This window comes from Cyphomyrmex costatus, unplaced genomic scaffold (genome assembly GCF_001594065.2).
Source record: "Cyphomyrmex costatus isolate MS0001 unplaced genomic scaffold, Ccosl1.0 scaffold157, whole genome shotgun sequence".
NCBI lineage: Eukaryota > Metazoa > Arthropoda > Insecta > Hymenoptera > Formicidae > Cyphomyrmex > Cyphomyrmex costatus.
Window position 1 is genome coordinate 423,472 of NW_017275576.1, and position 15,957 is coordinate 439,428.

Here is a 15,957-nt window from a genome sequence, read left to right on the forward strand (position 1 = left end):
AAATAGCGAGATTGTAAATTTGCATTTAAATCTTCCTGTATTTATAAATTTAATTTTCGTCGAAGTCGTCTTTTGTTCATGAGCGGCTTCGTCGATCGGAATTGGATCTCAGCAAAGTATTGCTGAATAATTGATTGTTTAGGTTTTTAAGCGAAAGTTTGGACCTCGCTTATTTTTTTGTTTCAAATTATTAATAATTGTAAAGAAATTTATACTTTATGTTTATTTAATATATTTTTTTATTATATATATATAAACTGTTATATTATATAGACGCTAAACTGATTTATCTTACTTGAAGAATTTTAGATCTCTTTCGACTAACGAACCGTTCTGTGACTCGATCATGGGCAGTCAAATCAGAAGATGGATTGTGTATCTTGAAATGAGATGAAAATTACGAAAGTGAGCAAACATTTACTAGAATACGTATAACTGGCATTGGTCAACACCTAGTAATTTACTCACGTTTGTTTTTTCACATGATACACATTCGAATCTCAACTGCTAATGTCTCAACTCTTTTAAATTCGACGAATGAAAAACCGTTTTGTCTCTTGAGTTTCGACACGCATTGAAAATCGCATTACACCTCCTCGGCATGTAAACAAACTTCAAAACGCGCGATTGCATACGAGTTGACGCGAGTGCAAATGTGATAAAACGTGATCAAACGTGATCGTGCGTTTTGAGACCTTTTACGGATATTATACGATTATTGGAGGTTATACGCACAAAACGAGCCGACCATGAATTTGAACGGGTTAAAGCTGTTAAAGAAACCGTAAGTTTATATTAAAAAATAAATATATTCTCATGAGGTCGGAGAAGATTTCACGTAACCTTGAAATGACTTTTGAGTCAACGACAGCTCAACACGCCAAACAATACAATTATATTGTTGTAGCAATATTCCTCTAATTTCTCTCTTTGTATTTACAGCGACCCGCAATCTGCATATCCACAGGGAGTGCGATGCCAAAAGTGTCTGGAGATGGGACACTGGAGTTACGAGTGCAAAGGCAAGAGGAAGTACCTGCATAGATCTTCTCGCACTTCGCAGTTGAAGAAGGCTATGATAAAGCAAGAGAATGGTGATGAGTACGTCATTTAAGTTCCTCTATTATATACACAGGACATATCTTATCTAATCACATCCTCTAGACTTTAGAGCAAGGAAAATATATCTCGACTTATCGAGGATGTTTAGTAAACTAGACTTGTTCTCTGTGTAGAATATATAAACAAAGAGAATATATTAGACAGCTTTTAAAACTTTAATCTTTAATATGGAATAAAATATTTATAGTTAAAATAAAGAAAGTTTTCTAATAAAAGATACAATTGACACAGACGAATATTTCCTTGAAATTCCTAAGAAATTTATAGTGAATCATATCTTTGTTTAATATTAATAAATAATAAGGATGTAACAATTCACTGTATTCATTAGGCCTGGTCTTTTTAGCTAAATTATTTGCAAAAGAATATGTTTTCTTTCTTTTTTTTTTCTTAACATGAAAAGAAAAAAGGAAATATAAACTAATGAGAAGAAGATAAATCATTACAATTATTATTATTAAACAAGGATAGAATGATTTATTCTGTATGTGTCATCTGTGTCTCTTGCTGAAAAATGATCAAACTGAGGAAGATTTTAATGTATTATTGTTGTGCTTCAGTCAAAAGCAAGATAAGGAAACAAAGTATCATCACAACAGCAAGAAAATAAAGATGGAGGAATTCAGCATTTCAAGCAACTGGAGCAGTTGTAGCACCTCCAGTAGTGATAGCAGTATGAGTAGTAGTAGTAGTAGTAGCAGCAACAGCAGCAGCAGCAGCAGCAACAGCAGTGGTAGTAGTAGTTCCTCAGACAGCGAATCGGATTCTAGCGATAGTGTGTCGAGTAGCAGCAATAGCAGTACTAGTACTAGTAACAGCAGTCATAGTTCCTACAAAAAGAAATAACATAGATGCTATTGAGTGAAGAGAGAAGTTGTAAAGAAATTTCTTTTTGTTTGTTTCTAGCTTTTGACAAAATATCATTGTTTTTTCTAATAAATGCAATGCCATTTTACTTTTAAGCAGAATAATTCAAGAGAGGAAAGAATAAATTGAATTTTGCGACAAAATTGTTTATGCTTTTGGAAAAGTACACGTGTAAATCGATAAATATTTTTATTTTAACATAGAAAATGTCTTTGCTTAAAATGAAAATTTCAATAATTAATCTTTTTTTTTTTAATTTTATACTCTATCACGCGTTAAGATAATTCATTATATTTATATTATTTAGTTTTTCTATGATATATGATTAATTTGTTATATTTCTGCTATTTGCGATATAAGAATCTTATTAGACTGTACATGTCAGAACATGCTGTTTAGTTTTTTTATGATGTGTAATACAGATATGTGATCGTTTGATCTTGTTTAACAAGGATAATCTATAGGCCTGTTCTTTTTACCGAACTGGTACACAGAGTGCAATAAGTTGAAGTGAAACAGATATACGTTTGTTTCATTTCAACTTATTGCACTGTATGTACCAGTTCAGACAGTGCAGGCAAAAAGAACAGGCCTAATGCATCACCCATGTGTAATAGGCCTTCTACAATAAGTCATTACCTAAGTTTTAAGTATTTAGTCATAAGAAATTGATCAATCACAATCAAATGTGAGAAGAATAATCGACTGTGAGTGGTCAATTTCTTATGACTTAATACTTAAAACTTAGGTAATGGCTTATTGTAGAAGGCCTATAAAACGGAATACAGCCTAATATCTTATTATATGAGAACATTTTCTTTATGATATGCGAAATTCGTATTGGGTTAATAATAACCATCATTTCTTTCATAAGGACTTTAAAATATTTTACATTAAATATAAATGTGAAATCAATTGCTAGTTGTTGTATAGAATTGATATTTAAATAGAATGTATTAATTTTGTGCTGTTATATGCACATAGATGTATAATAGAAACAATTGTTTGATTTATTAGAAACGTAATATATTTAATAATACATCACAATAATTAAATTAGTATAATGATATTTAATGACATAAAAAATGTTAATTAGCACTGTCATTTTATGTTAATGTATCGACAAAAAAATTTTATGTGTGGGATAGAAAAAAAACAATTTTATTACGTATATAATTCAAATACATGTATAGAAATACAACGCCGTTTTTCCGGATCAATCTTCAATACCTTCAGGCAGAGTCTGTACTATTACTTTTCTTCTTGGCTCGTAAACAAAATTATTCGTTCTGAATATGTCACTCTCGTAAAACGAATGTAAATTATGTATGTCAATTTGCTTCGCCTGTAATCATAAAACACTAATGTTAGTATAAAATGCGCTTAATTTCCCACACAGGCACGTAAAAAATGAATGCAAGTTTATGTAAATCTTTATTAAATTAAGAAGATGTAGAGAAATGTAAGATAATATTCGTATGTAAACTATTTTTTTAAACTAATTAGAACAAGATAAAGTTTTATTTAGCCTAAACCATTTTAATTTAAATTTCCTAATTAGTTGCAGTTGTACTTGTTAAGTTTTGCCCCTTTTTTTCCTTTTAATATTATTTCTGAACGTATCAAATTTAATATAATAATGTAATTAGCATCACCCGTTCCAACAGATCCTTCTCAGAGATCTCGACGGTCGTGACATGTCCGCCGTGCAAAGCTTTTTGAAATGCCAAAGTGTCCAAAGTGATTTGTCGTAGTATGTAATACAAAAGTTCGCTGTGATCTTTCTTATACGATAGATATCTCTGGAATGTCTGTAACGAGATGTGTATTAAGATAGAAAGCAAAAATAAACAGGTTGAAAGTGCAAACGAACAAGAAATGAAGAGATACCTGACGCATAGATTTCATTACGGAGTATTTCTGCGTGTCGATAAAGCTATCGAGAACTATCCTGATGGCCAGGTTCATGTCACTCTCCTGAACGTGATCTCTCAGATGCATCTTGGCACTAGCCTCTGCCATACGAATAATGCTTTCTATGTGGCGAACGGTGATTGGCAAACTCCCAGTCGCCTAAAATATAATCAAATAAATATCTTTCACATTCAATAATATTTAATATTTTGTTAAATATTCTGAGATTATATATATATATATATATATATATATATAAACAGATGTATATTCTTTTCTGTTTTATTGACTTACCAAGCTTTCCTGTCTCAACTGGCTGTACAATTTTGCCACTTTGTCTTGATCGATGCTGGTCAACTTCGGATGCATATTCTGCTTCGCGTAAACAATATATTTTTTTAAAAGATCTTGTGGAATGCATAAATTTTGTGTTGCGGGATCTAATACTATGGCTTGCGTTTCTTCCGTTCTTTCTGAATTATCTGTCGGGTGATGCTTGATGTGCGAGTTTACAACAAATTTGGCCAAATGACGATCTTGCATGGGATCAATCTCATCCTTGACTATACACAATACGTCAAATCGCGAAAGAATTGGTTCCGATAGATCCACCTGTATGCAATTTAATACTTAATATATACATACTTATCATTTGATCCTATATGTTTGTAATTTTACTATTTTTAAGAAAGATTCCAATTTTATATATATATATAATATTATAAATCTATAATTTTTTATATTCTCTTCCATGAAATATCGCATATATTTTATATCTTAAAATTTCATTTACAAGTTACAATTTTGTGTAATCACAAATTTAAAAAATGCTAAAAGTACATACATTTTCTGCAAAGGTCATACTAGGGTCGTATCGGCCACCGATAGGATTAGACGCCGCTATCACTGCGCATCTGGCGTGAAGAGACGTAACGATACCGGCCTTCGAAATAGAAATACTCTGTTGCTCCATAGCTTCATGGATAGACGTTCTATCCTGATCATTCATCTAGAAAAAATTTGTGTTGTTTCTAATAACTATATTCATTAAATTTTGTAATATAAATTATACAGATCTATACATAGTTTTGATACTATATATTATATAAATCTAGTTTATATAGATATTAATATTAAAGCTATAAATATTAATTTCTCTTTTTCCTACTCCTTTTCTCTCTTTTTAGCAATAATTAATGATAACATGAAAGCACAATATTTATAATGTTATCAATGAGTGTAATTAGTCGTACAAATTATATAAATTTATACTTTGTCGAACTCATCGATGAGGCATATTCCGTGATCGGCTAGAACCAAAGCCCCAGCTTCCAAGGTCCATTCTCTGCTGATAGGTGATCTCCTAACGTAAGCAGTCAAACCAACGGCCGAAGCACCTTGACCTGTGGTGAAGACAACCCTCGGTGCTACCTTCTCCACGTATTTCAAAAATTGTGACTTAGCGGTGCCAGGATCTCCACACAGCAAGACGTTTATATCACCGCGAACTTTGTGCTTATTGCCTGCATGTTGCAATATGATGCAAATAATAGAAGGAAAAATGTGTAGAAGACTGATAAAACAATTCGAAGAAGAAATAAGTACCAGGATTCTTTGGCTCGCCACCAAATATTGCCAGAGCTAAAGCTCTCTTTATGTTTTCATGGCCGTAAATCGAAGGCGCGATACTTGCAACTATACGATCCGAAATGCGTTGATCTTTACTCAGAGCGAGTATACTTGAGATGTCTTCTTCCGTCAGAGAATCTACAATTTCTTTCGAATCTTTGACAAATAAATGATTAGCTAATAGTACTGTTGAGAATACTGGGAAGCCCTATAACATAAAATACAATAGATATAATCTTATCCGTGTAAAAAATAACTCTACTAAGATTTGTGGAACAGATAAATGTAATATGAAGAAACATAATTAATATATGTAACAAAACTTTGATCTCACCTGTTCAGTGTTCAAAGAACCATCATAATTATTGGTATAAATAGCTGTGACGTCTATCTCGTCCCCTGGTTTGCAACGATCACACAGATCGGATAGCAAAATGCAATCTTTGCTGCGCGGTATTCTGCCAGCGGGTATTCTACCCGGGGATTCTTGTATTGTTATTTTTTGATAATTTCTATATATAGTTTGCTCCATGTTGATCTAATACACGTGATACATCGTACATGAGTAAATGCAATAATTTTTAAATAATTAGATGTAATAATCAAACGCAGAATTTTTTTACTTACTGTAAATGGACCGGTACTCTGACATTCGGGACAAGAACCTGGTTTAACTTCTGTGGTTTGAGATTGAACGAACGGTCCAAGAATGTAGTTACATTTTGTACAGTCGTACTTCACCACCGACAATTGCGGCAGGACTCCCGTAGTTGCCGTTACTACTCCAAGAGTTCGAACCAATTGATTCAAGTGAAGTTTTCTATTGTAACAGAATAAAAACGACGTAATTTCATACATATTCTATTTGTATTGCTCAGTAAAACCATATTAGATGGATGATGTACATAATGTATTTTTACCTAAACGTGCGTAATTCTTCGATCAACGGCAATTCTGATATTCTTACGTGAATCTCCGACGTGACTCTCTCGTAACTAGGAAAAATCGTAAGCACCAATTCTTTCGCCACTTCATCAAATATCTCGAGCATTTGGAATGGCGCTTCTGGTAAAAAATAGGCCAAAACATGTTCCTTACTGGCGAGAATGGGAAATTCCACTATGAAACTGGACTATTAAAATAAACATAAAAACCTTCATAAAATAAAAAAAAATTAATATGTACAAAAATAAGATTTTATTTTATTAGAAATAAAAAATTTCATATGTATAATTATAAAGGATATTGTGCCATACAAGTCATAAAATAAAATATTTTATAATCTCAAGTATCATAACAAATAAAATATATATAAAGGTACTTTTTAAATTAAAGCTTATAAATTATATTATGATTATGTAGAAAATTCGATGTACCTGATTACTCTCACACATATGGCGAATACGTTCTTTATACATGTATTGTCCCTTGGAATTCGTATGAGTACGAAGAAAGCTTTTAAAGCGATTTGAAATTTCCGTTCGTGGCCCTAACATCATAACCCATTCCTTTACTGAGTGTCCCTTGGTATCCTCTAAATTTTCAATAGATTCGATCATCTAAAATAATCAATCGTTTTGTTTAAATTATAGATACTTTTTTATATGAAAATTGAAAGAATCTCTTACTTCTGTATCCTCTAATATACCAGTGGCAGCTTTTTCGGCCATACGTCGTTTACGTGCTTGTACATCTTCTTCATCAGTTTCGTCTAAAAGTATAAAGGAAAATATCTATATAAGGATACTTAATTTATAATACTTTTTTTGAAATTTTAGAAGTCAACAAAGTTAATTCAGTATATTTTATTTTTGAATATCAGTAAGTGATGAAATAAAGTTACCATAAAGAAGATCACGATCATCCCTTATGATACCAGCTGCACGATCTCTTTTTCGCATTTCTGTTTCTGCGGCTAAACGTTCGCCTTGAGACATTTCTGAGTATTCATCATCATCTAATAGATTGGGATCATATCTGTCCAATCCTGACATGGGCCGATAATCTCTGTTAAAAAAATATACAACTTTATAGACATCTTCAAGTATTTTCTCATTTACATAAAATAATTCAACAAGATATAAATTTCTTCTTATTAAAGTTTTTAACGCTTATCTATTAAATGTTAAATATATATTTATTCTTATTGTAAGTTACTATTTGTATACATTAAAATACTTTTAAAAAAATATTCTTACGCCTCCATATTATCTCCAAATAATTCTTCTCCTTCCTCTTCCTCATTTTCAATATTATCTTCATTAAGTAAATCAGATTCATCTTCAAATGGTTCGTTTATATCGGGTGCAGGAGAAGTTTGTTGGCTTAGATCAGTGTGTCGTTCAGAATGAGGAGAACTTGGTTGACTCTTACATACATAAAATTAAGTATTGCTTTAATTTTTTTTAAATTACAAATTTAATCAATCATATTCAATGCATGTATATGATAAGAATATATAACTACATGTAATTCTAAATACATTCTATATATATATATATATATATGTTTACACATGTATAATTTATAAAATTTATATATATATGATTTATGATTGCCAAACGTCTCCTTTATTCGCACATTTATGATTATATCATATTTACACGTTTTTATAGCATCCATATATATCTATATATAATATATGTCAGTAACAATACACAATACTTTAAAAATTTACCATGTTGCTGTTTATAATATATTATCGTCGTGAAAGAAATAGTGTTTCTATAAGATTTACGATTGTTTTCCTTCTTTCATAACAAAAGTGACAACACGGGAATTAATAGGAATCCAACCATAAAGCTATCTGCCATACAAGCCGTCAAGTAACACTTGGCCACACACTTCTTCAAAGTTCTTGCTGAAATTTCCAATAAATTGGCCCATACTTGGCGGGAATACTTCATAAAGAATTGTATCATAGAATGTCGATGACAAAGAAAGGTAAGCATGTCACTTGAATCCTAACCAATGAAATTTGTCCAATACTGACGAATCAGCGATCGAAATCCAGTCCCGACTTGTTCTTCATAAAGCCCATTCAGTGAGCAGTAATGAATTAAGGAATAGACGTAGAAATCAACAAATCACAGTCGAATGTGAGGAGGATAATTAATTATCATTAGTCGATTTCTACGCCTACTCTTTAATCCATTACTGCTACTGCCCATTGTAGAATGGGCTTAAGTTTGTTTTTTATTCCTTTACTATCTGTACACGGTGCAAATAAGTTGAAGTAAAATAAATATACTTTTATCTCGCTGCAACTTATTGCATTGCATGCACTAGTTCAAACAATGTAAAAATAAAGAACAGGCATCACAATAGATGCCAAGAACATAGTTTAAATTTTGTCACAAAAAAAATAAAGATTAAAAAAAATTTACGAAGATATTTAGTAATTTTTTTTTCTTCATGCATTAAAATTAGAGAAAGAAAATTCACATATTTCTCAAATATAAAAAGCATTAGAAAAAAAGATTAAAAATAATATATTTCATGTATTGTATTTTTTCAATAAAAATTCAAAATATTAATTTTAATATCACTGATTAAAATGAGAATTCATTTGTAACTGTTACAACTGCCTCTACTACATTTTTAACTGTTATAACTTCAATATTTTTTGTCACAATGTTTAATATACATACATACATACAAATTGTTTTATATTAAAACGTAATTTATTATAAAATATAAAACATCAATATTCAATGAATTTCACATTTTACATACATTGTAATTATCTATATTATATTTCATACAATTTTTATAAAATATTGTTATTCGAATAATTGAATATTCTTGTACGTTTAATCTTTTAATTATGAATTAAGTAGGAAGCATCAGACAAAAGTACAATTGTAAATCAGACTATGCGAAAATTAGGGAATGAAATAAAAATAAAAAATTAAATTGTATTCTAATCATTAATACCCGATGTACTGCTACCGCTTCTACTCGCACCATTAGAAAAGTTTAATTTCGTCATTTCCTCTATATAATCATCATCTGTAACAAGTTATACATTAGAATTCCATGCAAATTAAAATTGCCTAATTCTTTATACTACTATCATATGTGATATAATTATATTAAATATGTGGGGGGTATCATATTTTATTTGTATATATTATTTAATACAATAATTTATATCTTTTCTTCGTTGATCCATTACCTGACTCATTATCGCTCAACTGACGCGGCGAAAATTTACATCCCCGCGCTAAGTATTGCTTCAATTTGCCAACACTGGCTAAAATTAGACCGAGAAATGGTGGCGATGGTTTTAATGGCCTTGACAGATATTCAGGATGAAATTGAACAGCTACATAATAGCTGTGTCCTTCTAATTCGGCAATTTCCATTCGTATGTTTTCATCATCGTCGCGACCTATAAGAATATTGAATTATATGCTTCCTATTATCTTAATTATGTACAAACAAGATTGTTATATTTAATGAAAAAATTATAATTTTATCGGAAAATATACAGTCTAACTCACCTACGAATTTCAAACCAGCAGCTTCTAAATCATTGACAAAATCCGGATTTATCTCATACCTATGTCTGTGCCTTTCTTCAATAATTTCTTTATTATCGTACAATTTCTCTGAAAAATTGGAAGTTATAAATGAAAAAATATAGCGGTGTGTGGAAAAGGAAATTTAATTCAGTCTCCATAAAAAAATTCTATTGCTCACTTAGGATAGAATCACTGTTGTAAAATCGGGTTTGTCTTTTGCCCAGTCTCATCGTTCCGCCCATAATACCTTGAGTATGTTCTGGCATATCTATCACTACGGGACAGTGAGTCTCTGGATCGATTTCTGTAGAATTTGCTGTTTCAAGATGTAAAACATTTCGCGCAAATTCAATGACTGCCGCTTGTAAGCCCAAACAAATACCAAGGAACGGCTTGTCATTCAATCTGCACCACTCGCAAGCCCTTATTTTTCCATTCATTCCTCTCCTCCCGAATCCACCTGGTACAATAACACCGCTGGATACAACAAAAATACATTTTAATTTAATATAATCTTGTAAGATCAAAAATTGTGAGAATAATACACATCGAAAAGTAGATTATAAAAATATTATATTGAAAAAATATATATACTTACTTGCTTTTACAAAGCTGTTGCCATGCTTCATGATATAGGACTGGATTCTCAGATAGTGTAGTTTGTTCTAAATTAGCAGCTTCTATGAACTGTAACGATCCAATATTTATAAATATATATGATCATGCATGCATGATCATATATATTTATAATACATAGTACATGTATACATATAATCATAATAATTGCGACACTTTACTGTCAAGTTCAGTTTATATCCGGCTCCAATTGCAGCATGTTGCAACGCTTTTGTAACAGAAGCATAAGAGTCCTCGAGTTTCGTGTATTTACCCACTAGAGCGATGTTAACGTCTTTCCGCAGATGATCGACGCGTTCAGCTAGATCTCGCCATTTTCGCATAAAGCAACGCGGACGCGGAACTCCAATATTCAATTGCAACCGATCATTAAGGAACTCTATAACACGTTGATATTCCATAAGAAGTGGTACTCGATATATGGATGTTAAATCGTGAATTGTTATCACCTGATCGAGTAAAATATTAACATACGTTAATATTATCGTTAATGTTTTCATAACAATTGTAATATCAAAGTAGTTTTTATAGTTTACCTGCTCCGGGGCCACATGGCAGAAATTTGAAATTTTCTCCTTAACGGAATTACCAATAGGCTGTTCCGATCTACAAACTATCAGATCGGGTGACAAACCTAATCCTCGTAGCTCCCTAACGCTGGATTGTGTTGGCTTCGTTTTAGGTTCACCAGTTGATTTTGGCTAAAAAAAATCCAAGTAGAACACAAATCATTATAACATAAAAATGAAGTGAAAATGATTCCAAAATGTTAATGAAGTCACTTTTTAATTATAGATGTGATTCATTTTAACATAATTTTTATATCATTATGATTTGTTTTGGATATTCTATTATTGTAATTGTTCAGAAAAAATTATTTTCATAAAAATTATTCATGGAGTTTTGAAAAAATTATTTGTGCACTCATTGTGCATTTTTAGAAGAAACTTACATAAATATGTAAAGAAGCCCAAGACACAATGCGAGGGAATAGCGATAGCGATAAGTTTCAACTTATCAGAAATCGAATACACCGGAATACACATTTTTGATAGGTTGAAACTTATCGCTATCGCTATTCCCTCGCATTGTGTCTTGGGCTTAATAGTTACCTGTGGCACTAGGGACACATGCGCCACACAAAAATTTTCTTTTTTTACTCTAAATTGAAATTGCCTAAATGCTTCTACAAATGGCATTCCCTCTATATCCCCTATTGTACCTCCTAATTCCACTATGCAAACCTATAAAGGATTATTAATAGAAAATTAAAATATATAATCATATTATAAATTTATATATAAAAATATTATTCAAAGAATATCTATTATTTGAATTTATATTTGTACATCTTTGTGGAATTATCTAACTGTATATAATATAAATTCGAATTAACTATACTTCTGGTTTAGTTCCATCTTCTGTTACAGGCTGATTCGCGACTCTCTCCACCCATTCCTGAATAGCATCGGTAATATGTGGCACCACTAAAAAACAAGATATTCTTTTTTTATTAACTTATATAACTCAACGTATACATCAGCAATATAATATGAATAGACTTGTAACCTTGTACTGTTTTGCCTAAGTAATCTCCTCGTCTCTCCTTTGTAATAACATATTCATAAATTTTTCCAGTCGTTATATTATTGTCTCTATGAAGAGTGATGTCCAGGAAACGTTCGTAATTACCCAAGTCTAGATCCACCTCTCCGCCATCATCCAATACGTAAACTTCGCCTATTTAACATCAAGAAAATCGTTCCCTAGAATGCATGTTTACAGATAGGAAAATACCAAAGGGAAACAAAAGTGGATAAGCCTATCATGCAGTAATATAAGAATGTTTTTCCTTCAAGAAATTTTTGTACCTGACTGCGTCTCTGATTGAACAATGAACGGACGTATTATGTTTCACTGGATATTAGAGACCATAATTCTCAATAAGTGCGGCAAATATAACTTATTTAAGAATATAAGCGTTCATGATAATTAAATTTTAACAATAGTTTTATATCAAATTAACTATTTTGATCATTTGGATTGAATACATGATATTAAATGTTCCCTGTTTTGTTTACGGCGCAATTAAAACTACAATAAATAATTTATTGTTAATATAAACAATATTTTGTTTTAATCGTAATAAAGTAAATGATACCTAATTTTGTAAGAAATATTTTAATTAATTATAACGTAATCATGAATAAAATATGATTTTAAATGTAAACTTTGTACTTTCTAATGAAACTTTTTTTTATAAATTTTAATATGTAGACTTTTCATTGTATTTCCTTTCTTAGTTTTTCTTTTTTAAATTATATTTTTCATACTTTTTTTCCATTCAAAGATTAAATTATTTTATTTAATTGTACGAAAATATAATAATATTCTCCTTATATTGTAATCAATTTATGGCAATATTTAATTTTGCAGAAAATATTTAATTAATTGTAATATAAATAAAACATGATTTTAAATGTAAGCCTTATTCTTTATTTTTGATAATTGTAATTCTTTATACAAAAGAATTATTTAATCTAAACTTAAACAAATTAATTTTTCATTTCCTTTTTACAATGCAAAAGATAAAGATTATAAATTTAAAAAGTGTAATAACGTTTCATTAATTTAACATCAGCAATAATTCTATAGATTTTTTCCGATTCCAAAAATTTTTTATAAGAAATGATCGACCAACTGATTAATTTCATTGAACGTATATATTTATTAATTAACTTAACAATATTATTTGGCTAATATGGATTAGCTATTAATTTTCTGTTTTTTGATATATAAGAAAAAACGTAGATTAGACGATTTAATGAATAATTAGCTCATTGCCCTTATTTCATTATATTACTAGTTAAATACTTATTGAGCCTTATCATAAATATTTAGATTAGACGAGTTAGAAATTTTTTGGTGATCCTGCCGATTAAATTAATCGCTACATGATTAAGCTAATCAGAATTTAGTTTTACGTTCGTTCTATCACTGTAGATTATTTTCAATCTTGGTTTAATTTATATTTTATTTCTAATTAAAAAAAAACATTACTTTTTAGAGAGATAAAAAATGAGACCAAGATTTAGGGCGGAATCCATAAATGTTGCTCAAGACATCAGGAACCAATCGGAGAACCGTATTGAAGCTTAGGACATTGCTTGAGTCAGTCTTGAGATTAAGAACGGATTATGGATTCCGGTCTAAAATTATTCTATCCGTAGAAAGAAGTATAAGAATTGAAAAAAATAAAGAGCAAGTTAAACGCATTAAAATTAATCTACGTGTTGACAGAAATGGACTTTAATCACCTTAAAGTATTTTTACAAGTTGCAAACGAATCAAGTTCAAAATCAAGGTAGGTCATCGCACATGTTTGTATTTCTCTGCGGCGGAGCCATCTGGCCAGACTGTAATAATAGCTAATTGTAAGCAAGATGTAACGACACGACAGAAAATGGCGACGCGCTTAGCACATGGCTAGAAATTTTACCGCCACAGAAGAATTGCCACATTGTGGCATTCGGACAATTTTTTAGAGACTTTTATCACATAATCATATAATAAATTTTATTCGGACGACAAATTAATTCTTTTATGACCTCAATGAAGAAAAGATTGAAGGCGAATGGATGGGATTCGACGCCGGTGAATTTATTCGAATTTAACCTTCATGATATTTCTTTCGATATTTTTTCTTGAGAAATTTAATATATTAAATTTAATAAAATGTTGAACATTTTCAATAAATATATTATATTCCTGTCGTTTAAATGGAGAAATCGTAACGACAAACAAAAAAGAGAAGGTTTCAATTATTTCTACCGTCGTCGAAACGCTTCGAGATCGGCTGCGATTTTTCCGTATCGAACGGACATGAGCGAAATCGGCGAGATCAAAAATTCGACAAAAATCCCGCCAATATTCGTGACGTTGAAATCGTGCCTCTCACCATGCTCATAGGGTGAGAACGTTCCGGCGTCTATGTTAATGTAGGGATCGATTTTGATGGACGTCACGCGAATGTTGCAATGCTTGAGGATTGTGCCGAAAGAGCTGGCGATGACACCCTTGCCCACACCGCTAATCACACCTCCGGTCACTAAAATATACTTCATACTTGTCGAATTCACCCAGACTACGCGTGCACTACGCGAAAAAGACGAGAGATTCGTCCGCGCAAACGCGCGCGAAAATGTTCTAGTCTCTACGGTCCGGAGCGAACTAAAGTCAAGTTCAGTTACTGAACGAAGCGGACCGGACGGAATGCAGAACATCACTGTGTATGTAATATGTATATTAGATCTGTTTTTTCGTAGTTGTACCACTCTAGTCGTAGCCAGTTGTACTGTGCTATACTTTTGCTCCTAAAATGAGACAGATATAGAATTGACGTGGAAAAAAAGATAAACAGTGCTTAAAAGTTACGAGGAATGAACTTGAGATACCTGGCGTAATAGTAAAGACAATATTGAAAAGGTCTATCGCAAAAAATGTTACTTTGAAATCAAAATAGTAATATTTTATTCGAGAACTTTACATGTTTAATTTTATATAAATAATATGTATTAAGTGCATACATATATTATATATATACAAAATTGTACGTATATATATATATATATATATATATATAATGTAGATTGAATCCTTTATCTGATTTTTAAGTTTACTTTCAGAATATTTTTTAAAATAATCTTTATTCAATTATTCAATTTTTGTTTTAAAGAAAAATTGACTCAGAATTTTTCACTAAAATTTAAATTGCGAAGATATTGCGAGATGGACTATATCAATTTATTTTTCTCTTTCATATAATCTAGCAATATTTCATAAAATAATTTTAGAATAAATTTAATAATACAATTAAAAACATAAGCATATAAGGTAAATAATTATCAATTATCTTTGTTTTAAAACATAGATATAAAACAAATGTTAACATTCATATGATGAAATTTATTACATAGATAATTGCAGTTTTTCTGTGTGTGTTATATATATATATATATATACACACACACACATAGAAAAACTGCAAGGGACAAAAATTGTATATCTTTTTCTCGGGAGATACCCTGTGTATATGTGTGTATTTTCATATTTTAAAATGTAAGATTATGTAAAATGTTCAAATATTATGATGAGACTGTATAGATAATTCTTTGAATGTACATATTAAGAGAAAAAAGCATTTAAGAGATAGAATTTGAACTATGTTATCGCTTGACATTAGGATATATACAGACATATATAC

General features: G+C 30.6%; 3 protein-coding genes across 4 annotated transcripts; 1 reads left to right on the plus strand and 2 right to left on the minus strand.

Annotated features, from left to right (window-relative positions):
- Positions 1-355: 355 nt before the first annotated feature.
- LOC108771342 (zinc finger CCHC domain-containing protein 10) lies at positions 356-1,989 on the plus strand. 2 transcript variants are annotated; one of them, XM_018536585.1, is made up of 3 exons: positions 356-405; positions 943-1,101; positions 1,683-1,989. In XM_018536585.1, the coding sequence occupies exons 2-3, from the start codon at positions 995-997 to the stop codon at positions 1,966-1,968; spliced, it is 393 nt and encodes a 130-aa protein (XP_018392087.1). In that variant the 5' UTR covers positions 356-405; positions 943-994; the 3' UTR covers positions 1,969-1,989. The 2 variants fall into 2 exon arrangements, with proteins under 2 accessions (XP_018392087.1, XP_018392086.1); XM_018536584.1 differs by lacking the exon at positions 356-405 and adding an exon at positions 509-784.
- Positions 1,990-3,133: 1,144 nt separating this feature from the next.
- Mcm2 (DNA replication licensing factor Mcm2) lies at positions 3,134-8,417 on the minus strand. The gene is made up of 15 exons (XM_018552214.1): positions 8,210-8,417; positions 7,731-7,900; positions 7,376-7,539; positions 7,161-7,243; positions 6,909-7,091; positions 6,453-6,664; positions 6,160-6,352; positions 5,867-6,070; positions 5,509-5,740; positions 5,176-5,426; positions 4,748-4,912; positions 4,198-4,515; positions 3,880-4,062; positions 3,645-3,800; positions 3,134-3,334 (listed from the first exon to the last, which is right to left on the minus strand). Exons 1-15 carry the CDS (start codon positions 8,210-8,212, stop codon positions 3,206-3,208), a joined length of 2,646 nt encoding a protein of 881 aa, XP_018407716.1. The 5' UTR covers positions 8,213-8,417; the 3' UTR covers positions 3,134-3,205.
- A 956-nt stretch (positions 8,418-9,373) lies between these two features.
- Ctps (CTP synthase) lies at positions 9,374-14,910 on the minus strand. The gene is made up of 11 exons (XM_018552215.1): positions 14,653-14,910; positions 12,264-12,434; positions 12,096-12,181; positions 11,807-11,938; positions 11,231-11,395; positions 10,856-11,143; positions 10,657-10,745; positions 10,237-10,535; positions 10,038-10,145; positions 9,710-9,925; positions 9,374-9,543 (listed from the first exon to the last, which is right to left on the minus strand). Exons 1-11 carry the CDS (start codon positions 14,816-14,818, stop codon positions 9,455-9,457), a joined length of 1,809 nt encoding a protein of 602 aa, XP_018407717.1. The 5' UTR covers positions 14,819-14,910; the 3' UTR covers positions 9,374-9,454.
- Positions 14,911-15,957: the final 1,047 nt, after the last annotated feature.